A 17565-nucleotide genomic window follows, 5' to 3' on the forward strand; every position below is an offset into this window, starting at 1 on the left:
TTTGGGGTGCTATTGCAAATCAACAGGCAACACATAGCCGTCCAGCGATTTGCAATAATCTCCGGATCGCGGGCAGAACCGCGGCGGTTCTGCCCGCGATCCATACGCTAACATGTGAACGGAGCCTTAAAGTGGTTAAAGTAGAATCAAGGGCAAAAATTTATTTATTTTTTTTTTCATTTTGCATAGAGTAAAGGAGGGTTGTAACCCTTGTCAGTCATCTGGGTCCCATTGGGGAGAATTCCCATTACTTCCTGTCCCATAGCCAAAACAAGGAAGTAAGAGGAAATCCCTCCAAAGTGAGGGAATCCCGGGTGTCACCAGAACTAGTGTCCTCATTGGAAGATTTCCTCTCTATTACTGTTCTGGTGTCTAACCCAAATTTGGGATTTTCTTTTACTTTTACTTTAGATGATAATGTTAAACAGGACAAATAGAGAGGGTAAATCTCCCTAACGGGGGGCACAGACAGCAATAAGCAATAAAAACTGGCAGATGTTCTAACACCTCTACACTCTATACAAAACTAAAAAAAAAGTGAAAAACAAAAAAATAAAAATATTTTAGTTACACTTTAAGTGCCGGTTTACACTAGGGCGACCTGTGAGGCGACCTGGTCGCCTGAGAGGTCGCCGCAGGTCGCCTCCCATAGGGAAGCTGCGGACCCGTTCTAATAGGAGCGACACAAGTCGCTCCGACCTAGAAAAAGGGTCCGGAGCTTCTTTGGGGCGACCCGGAGGCGACCGCCATAGACTTCAATGTCATGAAGTCCGTGGCGGCCGCTCCGAGGTAGCGGCGCGCTGCTCGCACCGCGACCTCGGAGGTCGCGGTGCGAAGTAGCGTCGCCCCTATGTGAACGGTGGCTAAAAAAATCTGCTGTTGATTTTATCAAGTCCTCCTGAAGTGCCATGTGCAGAACGAAAAAATTAGTTTTGTTTTAGTTCAGATGAATTCGTTAAGTTACTAATTTTGTTTTGTTACATTAGTTATGAAATTTCTTTAGTTTATTTGTTTTAGAAAGGATTTATAATTTTTCCGATGGATTCGAAGATCAAAAATATAGAATCAATCCGAATTCAGCTGATTCTACTCTGTTCTGTTCGAAATTTGAATTTCGGAAGACAGCTATATTCTTTCTATTTTATTCTACTCTATTTGAAATCTGAATTTTAGAAGACGACTATATTCTTTCTATTTTATTCTATTCTATTTACAATTCATATTTCAGAAGACAGCTATATTCTTTCAATTTTTTTCTATTCTATTTGAAATCTGACTTTTAGAAGACAACTATATTCTTTCTATTTTATTATATTCTATTTACAATTCGAATTTCAGAAGATGGCTATATTCTTCCTATTTTATTCTATTCTATACTATTTACAATTCAAATTTCGGAAGACGGCTATATTCTTTCTATTTTATTCTACTCTGTTTAAAATCTGAATTTTAGAAGACGACTATATTCTATCTATTTTATTATATTCTATTTTCAATTTGAATTTCAGAAGATGGCTATATTCTTCCTATTTTATTCTATACTATTTGAAATGTGAATTTCAGAAGATGGCTATAGTCTTTCTGTTTTATTCTATTTTATTTGAAATTCGAATTTCAGAAGACCGCTATATTCTTTCTATTTTATTCTATTCTATTTGAAATCTGAATTTCAGAAGACGCTTATATTCTTTCTATTTTTTTCTATTCTAATCTATTCTATTTTTTTCTATTCTTTTCTTTTATTTTTGATTCTTTTATTTTATTTTTGGTTCTAGTCTGTTTTATTCTATTTTTTTTAATTAGATTTTCGAAAGACAGCCAAATTCCTTCCGATTTTATTTTATTTTATTCTACTAAAAAATTTAATTTCGAAATTCAAATTTTGGAAGATGACTACATTTTTTCTTTTCAAATCTATTCTTTTCTATTCAATTATACTTTTTTTTTTCTATTCTGTCTTTTTATATCCTATTCTGTTTTATTCAATTTCATTCTATTCTATTAAGCAACCTAAGTAGGAATTATCATCTTATTTCACTTTTATACCTTACTGTATTTATTAGAATATGTTTCCATTTCGAATTCAAATTCATTTTCGATTTTCATCTTATTTCACTTTCATATTCATACTTTACTGTATTTATTGCAATATGTTTCCATTTTGAATTAAAATTAATTTTCGAATTTGGATAATTAATTTTGTTACAATTTATTTTGGATTAGTTGACATTCGTTTGTATTGTGGTTCATGAACATTTTTTTTAATTTTAATTCCTAATGAAACAAATTGCGCATGTCTGGTGCCATGCTGCATGCAGTTACATCCTAGAAGGCCTTAAGGCTGAAGCCCTAGGTTATGGCCCCCTCATGTCAAAGTAGAACTGGTGTAAGATTTCATTGGAATGGCTGTGCCTCTTGAATGAAGTCACCAAACGGTAATCGGAGACTCATCCCTCAAGACAGGATAATTAGAACAAAAAATATTAATCTCCACCAGATCTAATGGCTCGTTTCCACTGAGCTTTCTGGTACGGTTCGGTTCGGTACGGTACGCTATTTATGCCGTTTCCATTATGAATGGTACCCTAATTCCGAACCGTACCGTACCACTTTTTGGTACCCTTTCGTTGGGGTACCAAGCACATTAGTACCGTATCAACAGGGTGGAGCTACACTCTGCAGAACTTTGATTGGTTGACAGAGAATCGTCTATCACAGCTTTACTGCTACACCACGCCTATCATGAAAGGGTACTATTGGCAGTGGAAACGCAATGTGTACCGTTCCGAACCGTACCGTACTGAACCGAACCGTACCGTACCACTCAGTGGAAACGAGGCATTAGATACAATCTAGGGCTAATAAGGAAAGGTCATAATGTCCTTATTTTAAAGAGGTTGGAGGGTCACTCAAGCATTTTTTTTTTTACGAACGCTGCCTCTCCTGCCTCCCAGGAACTGTAAAACCTTTTTGACTTCCTACCAGTCCAGACCTGTTTCTACCTGGTCTGGAGAAACCTCACAATTCCTGTTATTTCAACCACCAAAAATAGCCACTCCTGGACTTTCAGGACAACTTCTCTTTAGAACTCCTTCATACCAGGAAGAATTACTTGGTACCTTAATGCTCTTTTACCTGCAGACATTACTGGGTCAAAAGGTGAGGTTACCCATACCAGCTTCAAATAAAGACTTACTTACAGGACTCTATTCCTCTATCATACAGGTGACAAAAGACCTGGTGACTGAAATCCAGTAATAAGCTTTAAGTGACTGAATTGCTTTATAAAGTTTTAAAGATCGAATTTGAAATTTTTGCACACTATCATCCTTGCAGCCCACCCAGATACTGAATGTTATAGGTTAATTTTCAAGATGCATATTTATGTTCTAATTTTGCCAAACTTCCAGGAGGTTTCTGCACTTTGTAATAAATCATGTCCACCTACAGTTCTTCGGACTTTCCACCTCCCCAAGAAAATCTCTCCTGGTACGTCTTTGAAAGCAAGGAATTCTCATCTATCATTATATGGATGAAGTTCTTCCAAATCTTCCATCGTGGAATACTCATCTTTACCCTGTTGTTGTACAGGCGGCTTTTAGGCTTAAAGAAATGTTCTTTTCCCAAGTCATCCTCCAGGATGGTCACACAAGAGATAGGCTCCTCCTCCTACCGGAAACACAAGCACAGATATGTTTAAAATGGCCACCCACTGGCTGCCCCTCTGTTCTTGTGTTTCCTGTCCTGCAAGCATGAGCACTGAAGATAGCATTCATCCCCAGTTTGGTATTTTTACCTAGTCCAAGGCAGGCATCCCTGGACACCTCCTCTCTCTGCCTGTACTCAACTGGTGAGGCAGCCAGTTCAGGCACCTTTCGGGGGAGGGGTGGAGGATACCCCGAGTGGGGGAAAGCTCGGTGGTTTCCACAGGGCTTCCCTTCCCTTCTGCTACCTTTCTCCAGACCATTCCTACACCAGGTGGTGCAGTGGTAATGGCAGGGGTAGGGTATGTTTGGATTCCCCCTAAGGGTTTTTTCCACTCACCCCTGCTTCAGGCTGAGTGTGGGGTGGGTGAAGAGCCCAGAGGCACCTGCAGCCGGCCGGAAGTCCCTGTGTCAGGCTGCCTGCCATCCCTTCTGTTCGGGCTCGCGTGGAGGACGCCAGAGATCTGGGGATCCCATGTGCAGCATGCCAGCATACTGCCCTCTGATTGTGTCATTGCAGAAGTGACGTCATCAAGATGGTAGAAGTAGAAATAGTCAGGCGGCCATCTTGATTAAGGGGAAAAGCCACATCCAGCATGGGAAGTCCTCTGTTGCGGTAATTCGCCGGCAGGCTGAGTAAGGGGCAGGTCAGGGTCGCGTCCCTTCCTCTCTACCTCCCCCCTGCTATTCTCCTATATGTAACATCCACAGGATAGCGGCAAAGTTTTGCAGGGGTAACTGGCGTGCTCACTTCCCTCCAGGCAGTCCTAATGGCGAAGGACCTGGCTGGCCAAGGTGTCTAAGAAATCAAACTTGTCCTTTTTACGATATGGGCCTCCTTAAAGACCCACTGGATAAGAAAATCGGTGTCTAAGGTGGGGGCTCCAGCCCAACATGGCCAATACCTGTGTAGCCAGAAATGTGGTTCTTTGACTAGAGCGACTTCGGGGTCACCTAGAAAAAAAAAGCCCTGACACAGAAGAGGCCCAAGACTCACTTCTTTTGATAATAAAAGGAGTGGCTTACATGACTGATGCAGTTGCAAAGGCAGTTAGGATATCCGCTCGCACCACAGGCCTTAACACGGCCAGAAGAGTCTTTTAGCTCAAAACTTGGGATGGCGATGATGCGTCAAAGAGCAAGTTATGCAACATCTCTTTTGATGGTAATCATCTCTTTGGTCTGGAACTTGACAAAGTATTGGCAAGATCAGCCGACAAATACAAGGGTTTCCCATCCAAAAGAAAATAAATTGTAAAAGGTTTTTATCGTCACCCCAGGGAAACCCAGTCAAAGGGAGAAAAGGTAATGGGGTTTCAACAAAAACAAAGGAAAATCGAGTGTCCTATTTCCCAAACCTGGGGGTTAACACAATAACTAACCCCAGGAACGCCAGCTCTCCAGGGGGGAAGACTTTGGCACTACTTCCGGCAATGGCAAGGCTTCTGTTCAAGCCCCATTTTCCTGCAGAACATCTAGGGCTACATGATAGAATTGATGGCAAAATCACCATACATCTTCCGTGCCACATCCCTCCCACAGTTGCTTCACTTAAGGGAAGCCATGGAGGTTGCAGTCACGGATCTACTGATTGAGAAGGGGTTCAAGGAAATTCATCCTTCTCAATGTGTGTCGGGCTACTACTCCCAAGTTTTCCTCAGAACTAAACCCCCGGGCAAACATTGCTTAATCCTAAACCTAAATGGTCTTAACCGTTCAAATCAATACAGAAAATTCAAGATGGAGTCCATGTTTTGGGTAAGATTCCTGCCCCCGGGAGGCAGGCTCCTGGGTAACTCTAGACCGAAAGATGCCTACCTGCATATCCCCATTAATTCCAGCATCATGAATTCCTGAGATTTGCTATTGGGGAAAAGCCAGATCCACCTGTTCCAATACCAGGCTCTCCCCTTTGGGATTTCTTCAGCTCCCCCGCACTTTTACAAAAATCATGGCATAAATGATGCAGGAGCTCGGAACGAAGGGAGTCCAGATTATTTCTTATTTGGATGATTTCCTCATTTGCGGACTGACAGAGGCAAAGGTACTAAGGAACATTCAGACATCCGAAACCTTTCTCACCTCCTTAGGCTCGAAGATCAACAAACAAAAGTCCAACAGAACCCCATCCCAGCGGGTGGTGTTTCTCGGTTACACCATCAATACGGTGGCTCGTAGGATATTTTTGCCAGAAGACAAAATTACAAGGCTGGTCAATGCGACAAACAGTTGATATCAGTACCCTGGGTACCAAGAAGGAACACAATGGTCCTGTTAGGGCTCATATTGGCCTCCATTCCGGTGATTCAATGGGCCCAACTCCACATGAGAGCTTTGCAGTGCCAACTCTTGGGCCATTGGGGTGGAAAGACGTCCTCTTTGAGGAAGAGATCTCAATCCCCCTGGTCATCAGGAAGTCCCTAGCTTGGGGGCTGGAAAAGGACTCTCTCTCTCATAAAAGGGAGACTCTGGCTGCCACCCATTCAGATCAGAGTCACCACGGTTGCAAGTGCCCTCGGATGGGGAGCCCACATAGGACACCAGGTGAGACAGGGTACCTGGTTCCACTCTGGGCCAGAAGTCTCTTCCAATGTAAGAGAGCTTGCAGCAGTACGGGAAGCCCTACTCACGTTTTAGAAGGAAACAACAGGCAGACACATCCAGGTGCTGTCGGACAATGTCACAGGTGTGGCGTACATCAACCACCAGGAGGGCACTCGATTAAAACATCTTATGAGGGTGGCCCACGACTTACTTTCATGGGCAGAAACTCATCTGCTTTCCCTTGCAGGCATCCACATAAAGAGGACGGTCAACAAGCTAGTGGATCTGCTAAGTTGCAGGCAGCTGGACCCGACTGAGTTAACCGAACGACCAGATCTTCGAGACACTCACGCTAAGATGGAGATCTCCAGAGGTTGACCTGTTTGCCACAGCAGGGAATAGAAACAGAAATTTTCTTCTCCTTGTATAAAGAGGAGGATTCTCTGGGGATAGACTCCCTGAGGTTTCCGTGGCGATTCAACCTTGTCTACGCAGTTCCGCCAACCCAACTCATTCTGAGAACGCTAAGGAAGATTAGGCTGGTAAGAATAAGGGTGATCTTGGTAGCTCCTTGCTCACCAAAACTAGCACGGTTTACACCCCTAAAAAAAGATGGCGGACCTGGATCTTCCCATTCCGGAACGATCTTCTGGTTCTGTTAGGTGGCCATCATCCCAATCCCCGGACCTTGAATCTAGCAGCAGGGTTCCTGAATGGTGCTTACTACTGAACAAGGGTCTCTCTGACAGGGTAACAGATACCCTGCTACAAAGTAGGAAGCAGGTTACCAGAAAAAAATTACAAAAATGTGTGGAAAGTGTATACTTCAAAAATGCAGTCCAAAGATTGGAGTCTAAGTAACATTGGCACTATTCTGGACTCTCTCCTAGCTGGAGCGAAAGCGGGACTCGCAATGTGTACCCTGAAGGTCCAGGCGGTGGCCTTATCAGTGTTTTGTGACATGCTGGCCAAGGTTGTTCCGTTGGTTAAACTTTTTTTTTAATTATGTTGAAAGGACTTGTAAAAAAAAAAAAAACAAAGCACTTAAAGTAGCTCCCTGGGATCTCTCATTAGTGCTCAAAGCCCTCCCCATGGACCCCTTTTGAACCCCCTCGCGGAGGCTTGCCTAAAACACCTTACTATTAAGGTAGCACAGCTGGTAGCCATCATTTCGGCCAGGCACCTGAGAGAGCTGCAAGCTCTGTCCATAAAAGAATCTTTTCTATCAGTTTCCTCCAATAGATTGGTACGCAAAACAGACCCCCTGTTCCTCGCATCAGCCTTTCAGCATTCGCAGGTAGTGGTACTTCCATCCTTTTTTGCCAAAACCTTTCTAACCAAGGGGAAGAACTCCTCACCACGCTAGATGTCAGGACTCGGGAGATCCGTTCTGCACTACTGGGATATCACTAAACCTTTCTCGTAAGCGTCCTACCTCTTTATATTGTTTGGAGGCGCTCAAAAAGTCAAAGTGGCCTCGGAAAACTCTATAGCCAGATGGATCTAGATGGCAATTGTAGAAGCCTACTCGACCCAAAGTCAGACCAGTCCTTCACATATCTAGGCACATTCTATTGCTCTGTAGCTTCTTCTTGGGCAGAAAAGGTTGGGGTTTCCGTCGACCAAATTGTTAGAGCAGCCACCCGGTCCAGAAATTTTTGTGAGACACTACAGGGTCGATCAGGTCTCCACCCAAGATTTGTCCTTTGGGCGCAAGATCCTACAAGAGTTAGTCCCACCCTAGGTATTCATCTTTGGGGTCTCATGTGACCGTGCTGGAGGATGACTTGGGAAAGTCTGAGTTATTACCTGATAACTCCCTTTCCAGGAATCCTCCAGGATGGTGGACCCCCACCCTATTAGATAATTGTTAAATTGGTTATTCAGGCTGAAAGCCAATTCTGTCCAGTTCATCTTTATACAACTGAGGGGCAGCCGATGGGTGGCCATTTTAGACATATCTGTGCTTGTGTTTCCTGTAGGAGAAGGAGCCTATCTCTCATGTGGCCATCCTGGAGGATTCCTGGAAAGGGAGTTTTTAGGTAATAACTCAGACTTTTAGGCTATTTTCTTTCATAAATGGTAGTAAAATATTGGGTTATGGGCACCCGATGGCACTGAGGAGCACAGGACATACATACGCCTTTGTAATAGAAGATACAATGTAACAATTGCTACATTTTCTTTGCCAATTCCCTCTAGCATTACCTAGAATTGTTACATTGAATCTTTTGTTAAAAAGGCATATTGTATGTACTTCCCATCTAGTGCCAATACTGTGGTATTTACTACTGCCAATTAAAAAAGAACATTCATTCAGAAGAGAAATTAGATTTAAAAAAAAAAGAAATTCACACAGAATGAATATTTTAGCAGATTCAGGGGATGAATGGCTATGCAACTTTAATTATGAGTAGCCCCTCAGCTGTAATCACATCTTATCATAACTAGAGTAGTATTGAATGGTGTAGCACTAAATCCGTGATAGTAGAATGAACCGCACAGTCCATTAACTAGTAAAGTTCACACATATCAAAACTTAGAAGTTGATAGTCCTTCAGAAATAAAATGTGTGATCCCAAAAAAGGTACAGACACTCCAAACCCCCTGACGACTTCACGTTCTGACGAAACGCGTAGGAGGAGCCTGCGGCACATCGCGCTGTGACCAACGAGGGGACGCGGCGGCCATTTTCTTGGCAGGTTACCGAGCTTTTAGGACATTCCATGATACACGCTTATTACCTCAATTTACATGTGAGTTGCCACTTTGTTGCTTTACACTATTAAAGTATCTTGACAATATTACACTATGGGAGTTGTTCCCCTTTCTTTTCATACCGATTTGTCTTGAGTGGAGCGGGCTCGAGTGGCACGGAAGCCGGTGCAGGACCAGGTTGCGGTTTTTGGATCTGACACATGCTGAATACGATCCCTGTAATGGGGATCAATGTGTTGTGGTAAGAGGCCAATCCTATTCCTTGGTGGTGGAATCTCTGCACTGGGCTATTGGAGTTTGGAGTGTCTGTACCTTTTTTGGGATCACACATTTTATTTCTGAAGGACTATCAACTTCTAAGTTTTGATATGTGTGAACTTTACTAGTTAATGGACTGTGCGGTTCATCCTACTATCACGGATTTAGCGCTACACCATTCAATACTGTATATTTTCTGTGATCTGTCGTTTCTGATTCAGGGTCAGGTGTTGGCAGCTTTATCAAGCTTTTAATATTCATTTAATATTTTAAAATCATATTCATTTGATTTATTTAAGTGCAGAAAATTCCCCATTAATAACTAGAGTAGTATTTTTTTTTTCTATTCTGAAAACATTTTTTTTCATGCAAAAAAAAAAAAAAGAAAAAACAAAAAAAGGTAAACAATGTTTATTTTTTTTCAACAGTTATTTCCACTTCTTAAAATTAGAAATTGATTTTCAAACAAATTCATCCTTTGGAAAAACACACATTGCGTCAGTGAAGCAACTTTAACCACAAAATTGATTATTTTCTCATTGATTTATCACTCCAATAGACTGAAGGTAAGGTTACCATTTGTCTGGCACCTTACAGTAAATATTCCAGTGTGCACACTCAAACTGAACAGACACGCTGTGCAAGCCAACCGTCAATCCAAAATGGCGCTGCTAGAGTGTTCTGCATGTACACAGCAATTCATGATTCCATGAATATGCATATGCAAGCGGCTCCTGGTGCTCCTTGCCCCCTCATTGTGTGCAATGTGACTGGGAGTTGGAGCGTGTACACTGCAATGTTTAATCTAGGGTGCTTGCCTCTTGGGGACAGTGCTCGGATGAACAGAAACAGAAGGGGGATGTAAGATGCCAAATGTAGGGGACACTGGAGGAATCTCTGAGTTACTTGCTTTATCCGGACCTGGAAGTTGGAGCGTGTACACTGCAATGTTTAATCTAGGGTGCTTGCCTCTTGGGGACAGTGCTGGGATGAACAGAAACAGATGGGGGATGTCAGATGCCAAATGTGGGGGACACCCTGGAGGAATCTCTGAGTTACTTGCTTTATCCGGACCTCTGAACTCCACACATTACTTAAACCTGGACCCCTGAACTCTGCGTATTACCGAATCCTGACTCCTGAACTCTGGGTGTTACTTAATCCTAACCCTTGAAACCTGTGTGTTATTTAGTCTGGACCCTTGGTCTCTGGGCATTACCTATTCCGGACCCCTGGACTCTGGGCATTACCTAATCTTGACCCTTGGTCTCTGGGCGTTACTTAATCCTGACCCTTGGTCTCTGGGCGTTACTTAATCTTGACCCCTGGTCTCTGAGCGTTACTCAATCCTGACTCTTGGTCTCTGGGCATTACTTAATCTGGACCCCTGGACTCTGGGCATTACTTCATACTGACTCTTGGTCTCAGATCGTAACAAAATCCTGACTCCTGGACTCTGGGCATTACTTAATCTTGACCCTTGGTCTCTGGGCGTTTCTTAATCCTAACCCCTGTACTCTGGACGTTACTTATTCTTGACCCTTGGTCTATGGGTCAACTTAATCCTGACCCTCTAGACTCTAGGCGTTTCCTAATCCTGACTCCTGGTCTCTGGGTGTTACTTAATCCTGACCCGTGGACTCTGGGCATTACTTAATCTTGACCCTTGGTCTCTGGGCATTACTCAATCCTGGACTCTGGCCAGTACTTAATCTTGACCCTTGGTCTTTGGGTGTTAATTAATCTTGACCCTTGGTCTTTGTGCATTATTTAATCCTGACCCTTAGTCTCTGTAAATTACATAATCTGGACCCCTGAACTTATCCTGACTCTTGAACTCTGGGTGATACTTAATCCTAGCCTCTGAATTCTGTGCTTTACTTAATTTTGACCCTTGATCTGGGCATTAATTAATCCTGACTCCTGGACTCTGGGCGCTACTTGATCTTGACCCTTGGTTTCTGGGTATTACGTAATCCTGTAGCATAAAAGTCACACTGAAAGTGTGAAACTCAGCGCTTAACCTGCAGGCTATAAATAATGTTAGGGGTACTGTTACCTGGCTAGTGAAGGCCGTGCCTCCAATTGGCGCTTCTCTCCCCCCCCCCCTGCTATTACTTAATCCTGACCCCTGGACTCTGGGCATTACTTAACATTGACCCTTGAACTCTATGCATTACTGAATTCTGACCCATGAGTGTTACTTTATTCAGACCCCTAAACTCTGGATGTTTCTTAATGCTGACCTCTAAACTCTATGCACTACCGAATCCTGACCCCTAAACTCTGCATGTTACCTAATCCTGGCCGATGAACTCTATGCGTTACCTAATCTTGACCCCTGAACTCTTTGCATTACTTAATAGTGACCCTTGAACTCTGGGCGTTACTTAATTCTGACCTTTTGACACTGGGTGTTATTCAATCCTGACCTCTGAACTCTGGGCGTTACTTAATCTAGACTCCTTAACTGTCTGTGACCAATTGCTTCAGGGCATGTGATATTGTGGGTGTGGCTACAAGTGAGATTGCGATTTTGTGGGCGTGGTCAGTAGGGTGTTCCCGGATTTCATTTTGAAAATCTGGTAACCTTAACCCAAGGAATGACAGAACAGCGCAAACACACTACTGCTACATCAAACAAAGGTTGGTTGTAGGTCTTCTTTAAAATTTACAACAAGCTGAGAACCTGTGAGATGAGTTGGCCAACCTTTTAAGTAATCTGTAGACTCCGTCTCTGTGTCGCTGGTCTCACACATATGTGGAAAGCATATATCGCAGTATGGCCGGTGACAGAGACAAAAGGTCTCTTCAGAGCTGCTGCTGTCTGACTCAGAGAAAGGAGACTCCGATCGAAACCTCAGTGGCCCATATGTGTCCTGTCCCGCATGAATCCAGTTTACAATATGACTAGGCTGCCTTGGAAAGTTTGTTGGGTCTGATAATGTGGATACCCATAGACCACCATTTTCATGGACCCTTGTTCCTTCTGTTTTAACACCTATTTCCATATTATTGTCTGGAGAAGAGGGTAGATGCTGTGAAAGGTCATCAAAAGTTTCATCCAGCCTCATCTCACCCAGGTTATTTAGAGTGTCCTCCATGTGTGTGCTTGCACCTTCACATCTGTCTCTGGCACCTTGGTTAATGAACCATTGGTCTGCATGGGGCATTTCCTTGTAGTCTTGTGAGGAAAGTCCAGCATTCCTACGACTGTAAGAAAGCCCCCTCCTTCTTCGGGGCATGGATGGGGAAAAGTTAAGGCTAACATTCCGGAATCCTTCCGTAGAATGCCCCGTTGACTCCCTGTGGACGCTGTAGCTTGCGCGCCGCTGTCTTCCAGGAGACAACTGGCAACCTTTGGATAAAGTCTCAACACTAAGTTCCCTGAGAATCTCCTGCAGCTTCTCAGTGCTCACATAGTTCATCTTCCTTGATAAATGTTCCCAAGCCTCGCACGTGCCTTCCGCTCCTTTGCCCGCACTCTCGCTCTGAGGTTTTGAAGTGCTCTCCACGAAGCATGTGGGCATTACAATCTCTTGTTCTGGAATGGAGCATTTAGAGGGCAGGATTGCATTGCCTTGTGATTCCTGGGGGTCTTCTGTAAGTAGCTGGGGGTTTTCAACATTTGACTCTATAGCACCTTCTTCATGGGGACTCTGGTCCAGGTTTGTGTCGTTGTTGATCACTTTGTCTTTGGGTTCCTCACTCTCTGGCTCATTGGCGACCTCGCTGATGGTAACTATATGCTGCTGAATGGCCAGCGTAGAAGCAGACAGCATGGACACTTCTGTGATCTCCACACTGCATTCTGATTTTAGGAGTTGCATTAACTTTTCCTTTGCATTTGTAACTTGCTCCTGTAGGCTGTCAATCACTGCATTTTTCTGTGGAACAATAAGAAAATGAATTAGCAGCTTTCAACACAGAGATCCGGAGTAGATGGATCTTGGAACTTGGTGAGGTAAGATCAGGTTTATAGGGGATACATTAATAGGGGATACATTAAAGTTAGATTAAAAGTATAAGTTATTAATATTATTACACAGGATTTAAATAGCGCCAACAGTTTGCGCGGTGCTTTACAACATGAGGGCAGACACTACAATTACAATTCAATTCAATACAGGAGGAATCAGAGGGCCCTGCTCGTTAGAGCTTACAATCTAAAAGGGTGGGTCAAGTGATACAAAATGTAATAACTATGGGGGATGATCTGATGGAGAAAGTGGAAGCACAGTTGTTAGGTGGAGGTGAGATAGGCTTTTCTGAAGAGCAGGGTTTTCAGGGAGACACAGTCCTACTGTGTCTCCCTGAAAACCCTGCTCTTCAGAAAAGCCTATCTCACCAATCTGTCAGACTATCTCCTAGATAGTCTGACAGATTGGGGTAGGGAGCTCCATAGAACAGGAGATGCTCGGGAAAAGTCCTGGAGATGCATGGGAGAAGGTGACAAGGGAGCTAGAGAGCAGGAGGTCTTGGGAGAAACAAGGAGAACGTAAGTACAGACAAAACATTTTTTGAAAGAGTCGGTAAGTATCAGAACCACCGTTGGGCTTTATTGCTATTCAGGGCTTCATTAGAGAGATCAGTGGTGTATTTTGGTTTTGTGCTGCCCTAGGCAAGACTAAAATTGGGCACCCCCCTCCTCCTATGTAAATTTGCCCCACCCCTTCCTGTTTAATGGATGGGACTCCTTCCAAGTCCAGCAAGGACCCCTGAGATCTCATGAGGGGGGGGGGGGGGTGAGAGGGGGTGAGAGGGGGTAGGAGAGAGAGAGTGGGGGATGGGTAAGGGAGGGTGAAGGGGAGATGAGAGAAAGAGGGTGGGGGAAAGAGAGAGAAGGTGGTGAGGGAGAGAGAGAGAGAGAGGGTGGTGAGAGAGAGAGAGGGGGTGAGAGAGAGAGAGAGAGGGGGGGGTGAGAGAGAGAGAGAGGGGGGGTGAGAGAGAGAGAGGGGGGTGAGAGAGAGAGAGAGGGGGGATGAGAGGGAGGGGGTAGAGAGAGGGGGTGGGTGAGAGAGAGGGGGGATGGAGAGAGAGGGGATGAGAGAAAGAGAGGGAGAGTAGGAAAGAGAGAAGGGATGGTGGGAGAGAGATGGGGGTGGAAGAGAGAGAGAGACAGAGAGGGGGTGTTGGGAAAGAGAGGGGGTGGGAGAGAGAGAGAGAGAGGGGGGTGGGAGAGAGAGGAAGAAGGGAGTGGGGGAGAGAGGGAGAGGGGGTGGGATAGATAGGGAGAGGGGGGTGAGGGGGAGCTCTAGGCACAGAGAAGGAGGAAGTTAAATCCTCCCCCACTTTGAATTATGGGCAGGGCCAGGGAGTCACGGCAGGTGGCTCTAGCAACCAGTGGCCAACACAGTCTTAGATGGAGGCAGAAGCCGCTATTTTGCTGCCCTCCTGCAAAGTGCCGCCCTAGGCCTGGGCCTTGTTGGCCTAGGCCAAAATACAGCACTGAGAGAGATTTATCATTGCTTCCTGTCAAAGTGACAACAGTTTCACCAGACAGGAAATATAAGGACGTCTGCAACAAGGGCTCAGCCAAAAAATAAAACATCTGACAGGAGTTCTAGCTTTCCTTCACCACCCACTGGACAGGTAATTTATTTAGCCTATTCTTTAAAAGGATAGTTTGCCATTAAGTATGTTTTAAGAATAGTGTTGAGGTTGCTAACCTTGTCCAGAACCATTTGAAAATTTTGTCCTAAAAAACTGCACCAAAAATTTTAGGAAGCGTTTCTTACATTCTGCACCTTTTCATTTGTTGCCAGTTAGCTGCAATGAGCGGCTATCAAAATAACAGCCAGTCATTGCTTTATATTACACATCAGGAGTGGTTGTGTAAAATGTAGCCGCTCCTGTGTAAAATGACACTCGCAGATAGCCTGTAAGTGTCATTGAATAAATACAATGTAACAATGTGCTGTTTTTCATTGTAATTACTATTTCATTCATATCTAAATGAAAGTCAAAGAGGAGCTTTTATATGGGATAATCTGTGTTAATATTGCGCCCCTTAATACATAGTTGTAGGCTTTGCTCTCTCTCCCCTACTTTTAAGATCCCTGTTTCTGTACCTTGTATGATCTTGACGGTATTATGGAACTGAGGGCTGTTTTCCTATTCCATATGTATGTGGACTGCTTGTTCTTGATACTTGTATTCTTACTATGCATTACCCACATATACAGGCACCAGGGGATGACTGGCAACTTTCAGCCCAGGGGGCAAGTACAAACCAGAGGCCCATTGTGCAGCGATCCGGCCCGCTCCTACTCTCTCTCTTCCCAGCCTCCTCCTGACCCCCATTCCAGGCTTAAAGAGGAAGTAAACCCTCCTCTGCAACTTGTACCTATATGTAAGCCTATGATAAGGCTTACCTATAGGTACTGTAAATTTCTCCTAAACATGTACCGTTTAGGAGATATTTACCTTACATGCAGCCAGTGACGTCACTGGCGCATGCGCTCTGAAGGAACGGCCGCTCTTGCCGTTCCTTCAGAGTCTCGTGCCATGACCATCGGCTCACGCGCGCGTGAGTGACGTCACCGCGGCTCCGGCCAATCATATGGCCGGATGCCGCGATCCCGGAAGACGGGCGTCATACAGGTAAGCGTGCGGCACGGCGGGGGCTTGTTCTAAGGTAAGTATTTCATAATGTGCTAGTATGCGGTGCATACTAGCTCATTATGTGTTTCTCTTGCAGGGTGAAAAAAAAAAATGTGGGTTTACAACCTCTTTAAGCTCTGCTCCAGGTACTCTCTACTCACTGGCCGAATCCGGTTTCCCCAACCTGGCCAGAAGGGGCGGTTGGGGGGAGCTGGGACCGCTTGGTCGGGGCTGGCCGGAGGAGGAGAGTCTCCAGTGGGGCATGGAACCGGCCTCTTCTCAGACACAGCTTACACCATCCATTCTGGGGGGGAGGGCTGCGCTCTGTCCTTGTCTTTATTTCGCAATCAGTAGGTCAGCGGTGGGGACTTTTTTTTTTCTCTTCACCAGGAATCCTTTAGGCATGTCTGTGGCAGAAGCGATGCAGCCATTTTATGGGGCATCAGAGTGGCCGGGGGGGGGGGGGGCAATTGCCCCCCTGGCCCATTCCTCCCCTGACGGACACAGATATGATTAGGCCCCTCTGACCTGTTTTTATTTTATTGACTATGTCTTTTTTTGACTGCAAAATCAATAAAAAAATGATAAAAAAAAAAAAAATTCTAAATTCTATTTTATTCAACCCTTTATTACCCTTAGCTAACCTAATCAGCTGTAATGAACTCCTTCCTCTTTGCTATTATTATTACCATTAATAATTAATTACTAAATACATTTATAAATTCATTTTTAATTTATAATCTTTATTAAATAAACACAATAATGAATTCATAATTAATTACAGGTAATTATTTTACTATTAATAATATATATTTTTTTTAATTTTGTTTGTTCGTTTTTATCAGTGTCAAAACTTATTTTCTCATTTTGTACATCTTTTTGTCTAAAGCCTAGTACCCCCCCATAAAAAAAAAAAATACTTTCTAATGCTAAAGTTATAATCAAATAAACAGGCCCTTAGTAGAAATGCAAAGGTTATTCTGGTCAATAAGGGGTGGACAGGAATTAATGATAAACCTAAGATGTTTCTGAATCCAACCGGTCTCCAGATAGACTTGGGGGGACAACCCAGAAAACAATAATTTGTCAGGCCGTTCTTATATACCCCGCAAGATAAGCCAGCCTCTGAGGATTGGGTAGTCACCTCTCCCTCTCTCTCTCTTCCATAGCCTAAATGGGAACCCCAACGCAGCCATTCTCAACCAGGGTTTCATGGAATCCTGGGGTTCCCTCAGAGGTTGCTAGGGGTTCCTTAGGCTGTGGCTGATTGACCTCCCATTTGATGGTGCCTTCATAGTGTTGGGGTTAGCACCACATGACAGAGCCAGCTGCATGAATCCAATGATCTTTGGGTAAGGTGGACAATTCATCCCACATCAAAGTACGGGGCATTTTTTTCCACTGACCACCAATGAATTGGTTTCGGCAAGGGTTCCTCAATACCTAAAAATTATTTGAGGATTTTTCTGATGGTAAAAGATTGGGAAAGGCTGTCCTTATGACCTGAACATTACTGTTTAAGACAGATGCCACCACAGCCAAAGTTGTCATACAGTATTATCTGTGGTTAACCTGGAAGTGTTTATGGGGGCCAGTTCTGAATGTCTCCAGAACAGTTCAACGTTTGGGGGGGCTCACTGCTTTAGGAGAAACTATAATGGCTTTGGGTCAATTTTTTTTTTTTTTACAGTTATGATTTTTTTAAGATTTATCGGTCTCTTCCTCGCCACCTCTTGTC

At 44.0% G+C, this 17565-nt stretch overlaps 1 protein-coding gene across 1 annotated transcript in view; it reads right to left on the bottom strand.

Moving 5' to 3' along the window:
* Positions 1-11559: 11559 nt before the first annotated feature.
* Positions 11560-17565, bottom strand: part of GPR156 (G protein-coupled receptor 156) — a 75012-nt gene continuing 69006 nt past the window's right edge. The window contains exon 10 of the mRNA XM_082247645.1: positions 11560-13111. Within this exon, the coding sequence (XP_082103771.1) occupies positions 11861-13111 (1251 nt within the window). The 3' untranslated portion in view covers positions 11560-11860. The remainder of the gene's footprint in view (positions 13112-17565) is intronic.

Source organism: Pelophylax lessonae (genome assembly GCF_965119305.1).
Source record: "Pelophylax lessonae genome assembly, chromosome: 2".
Lineage (NCBI taxonomy): Eukaryota > Metazoa > Chordata > Amphibia > Anura > Ranidae > Pelophylax > Pelophylax lessonae.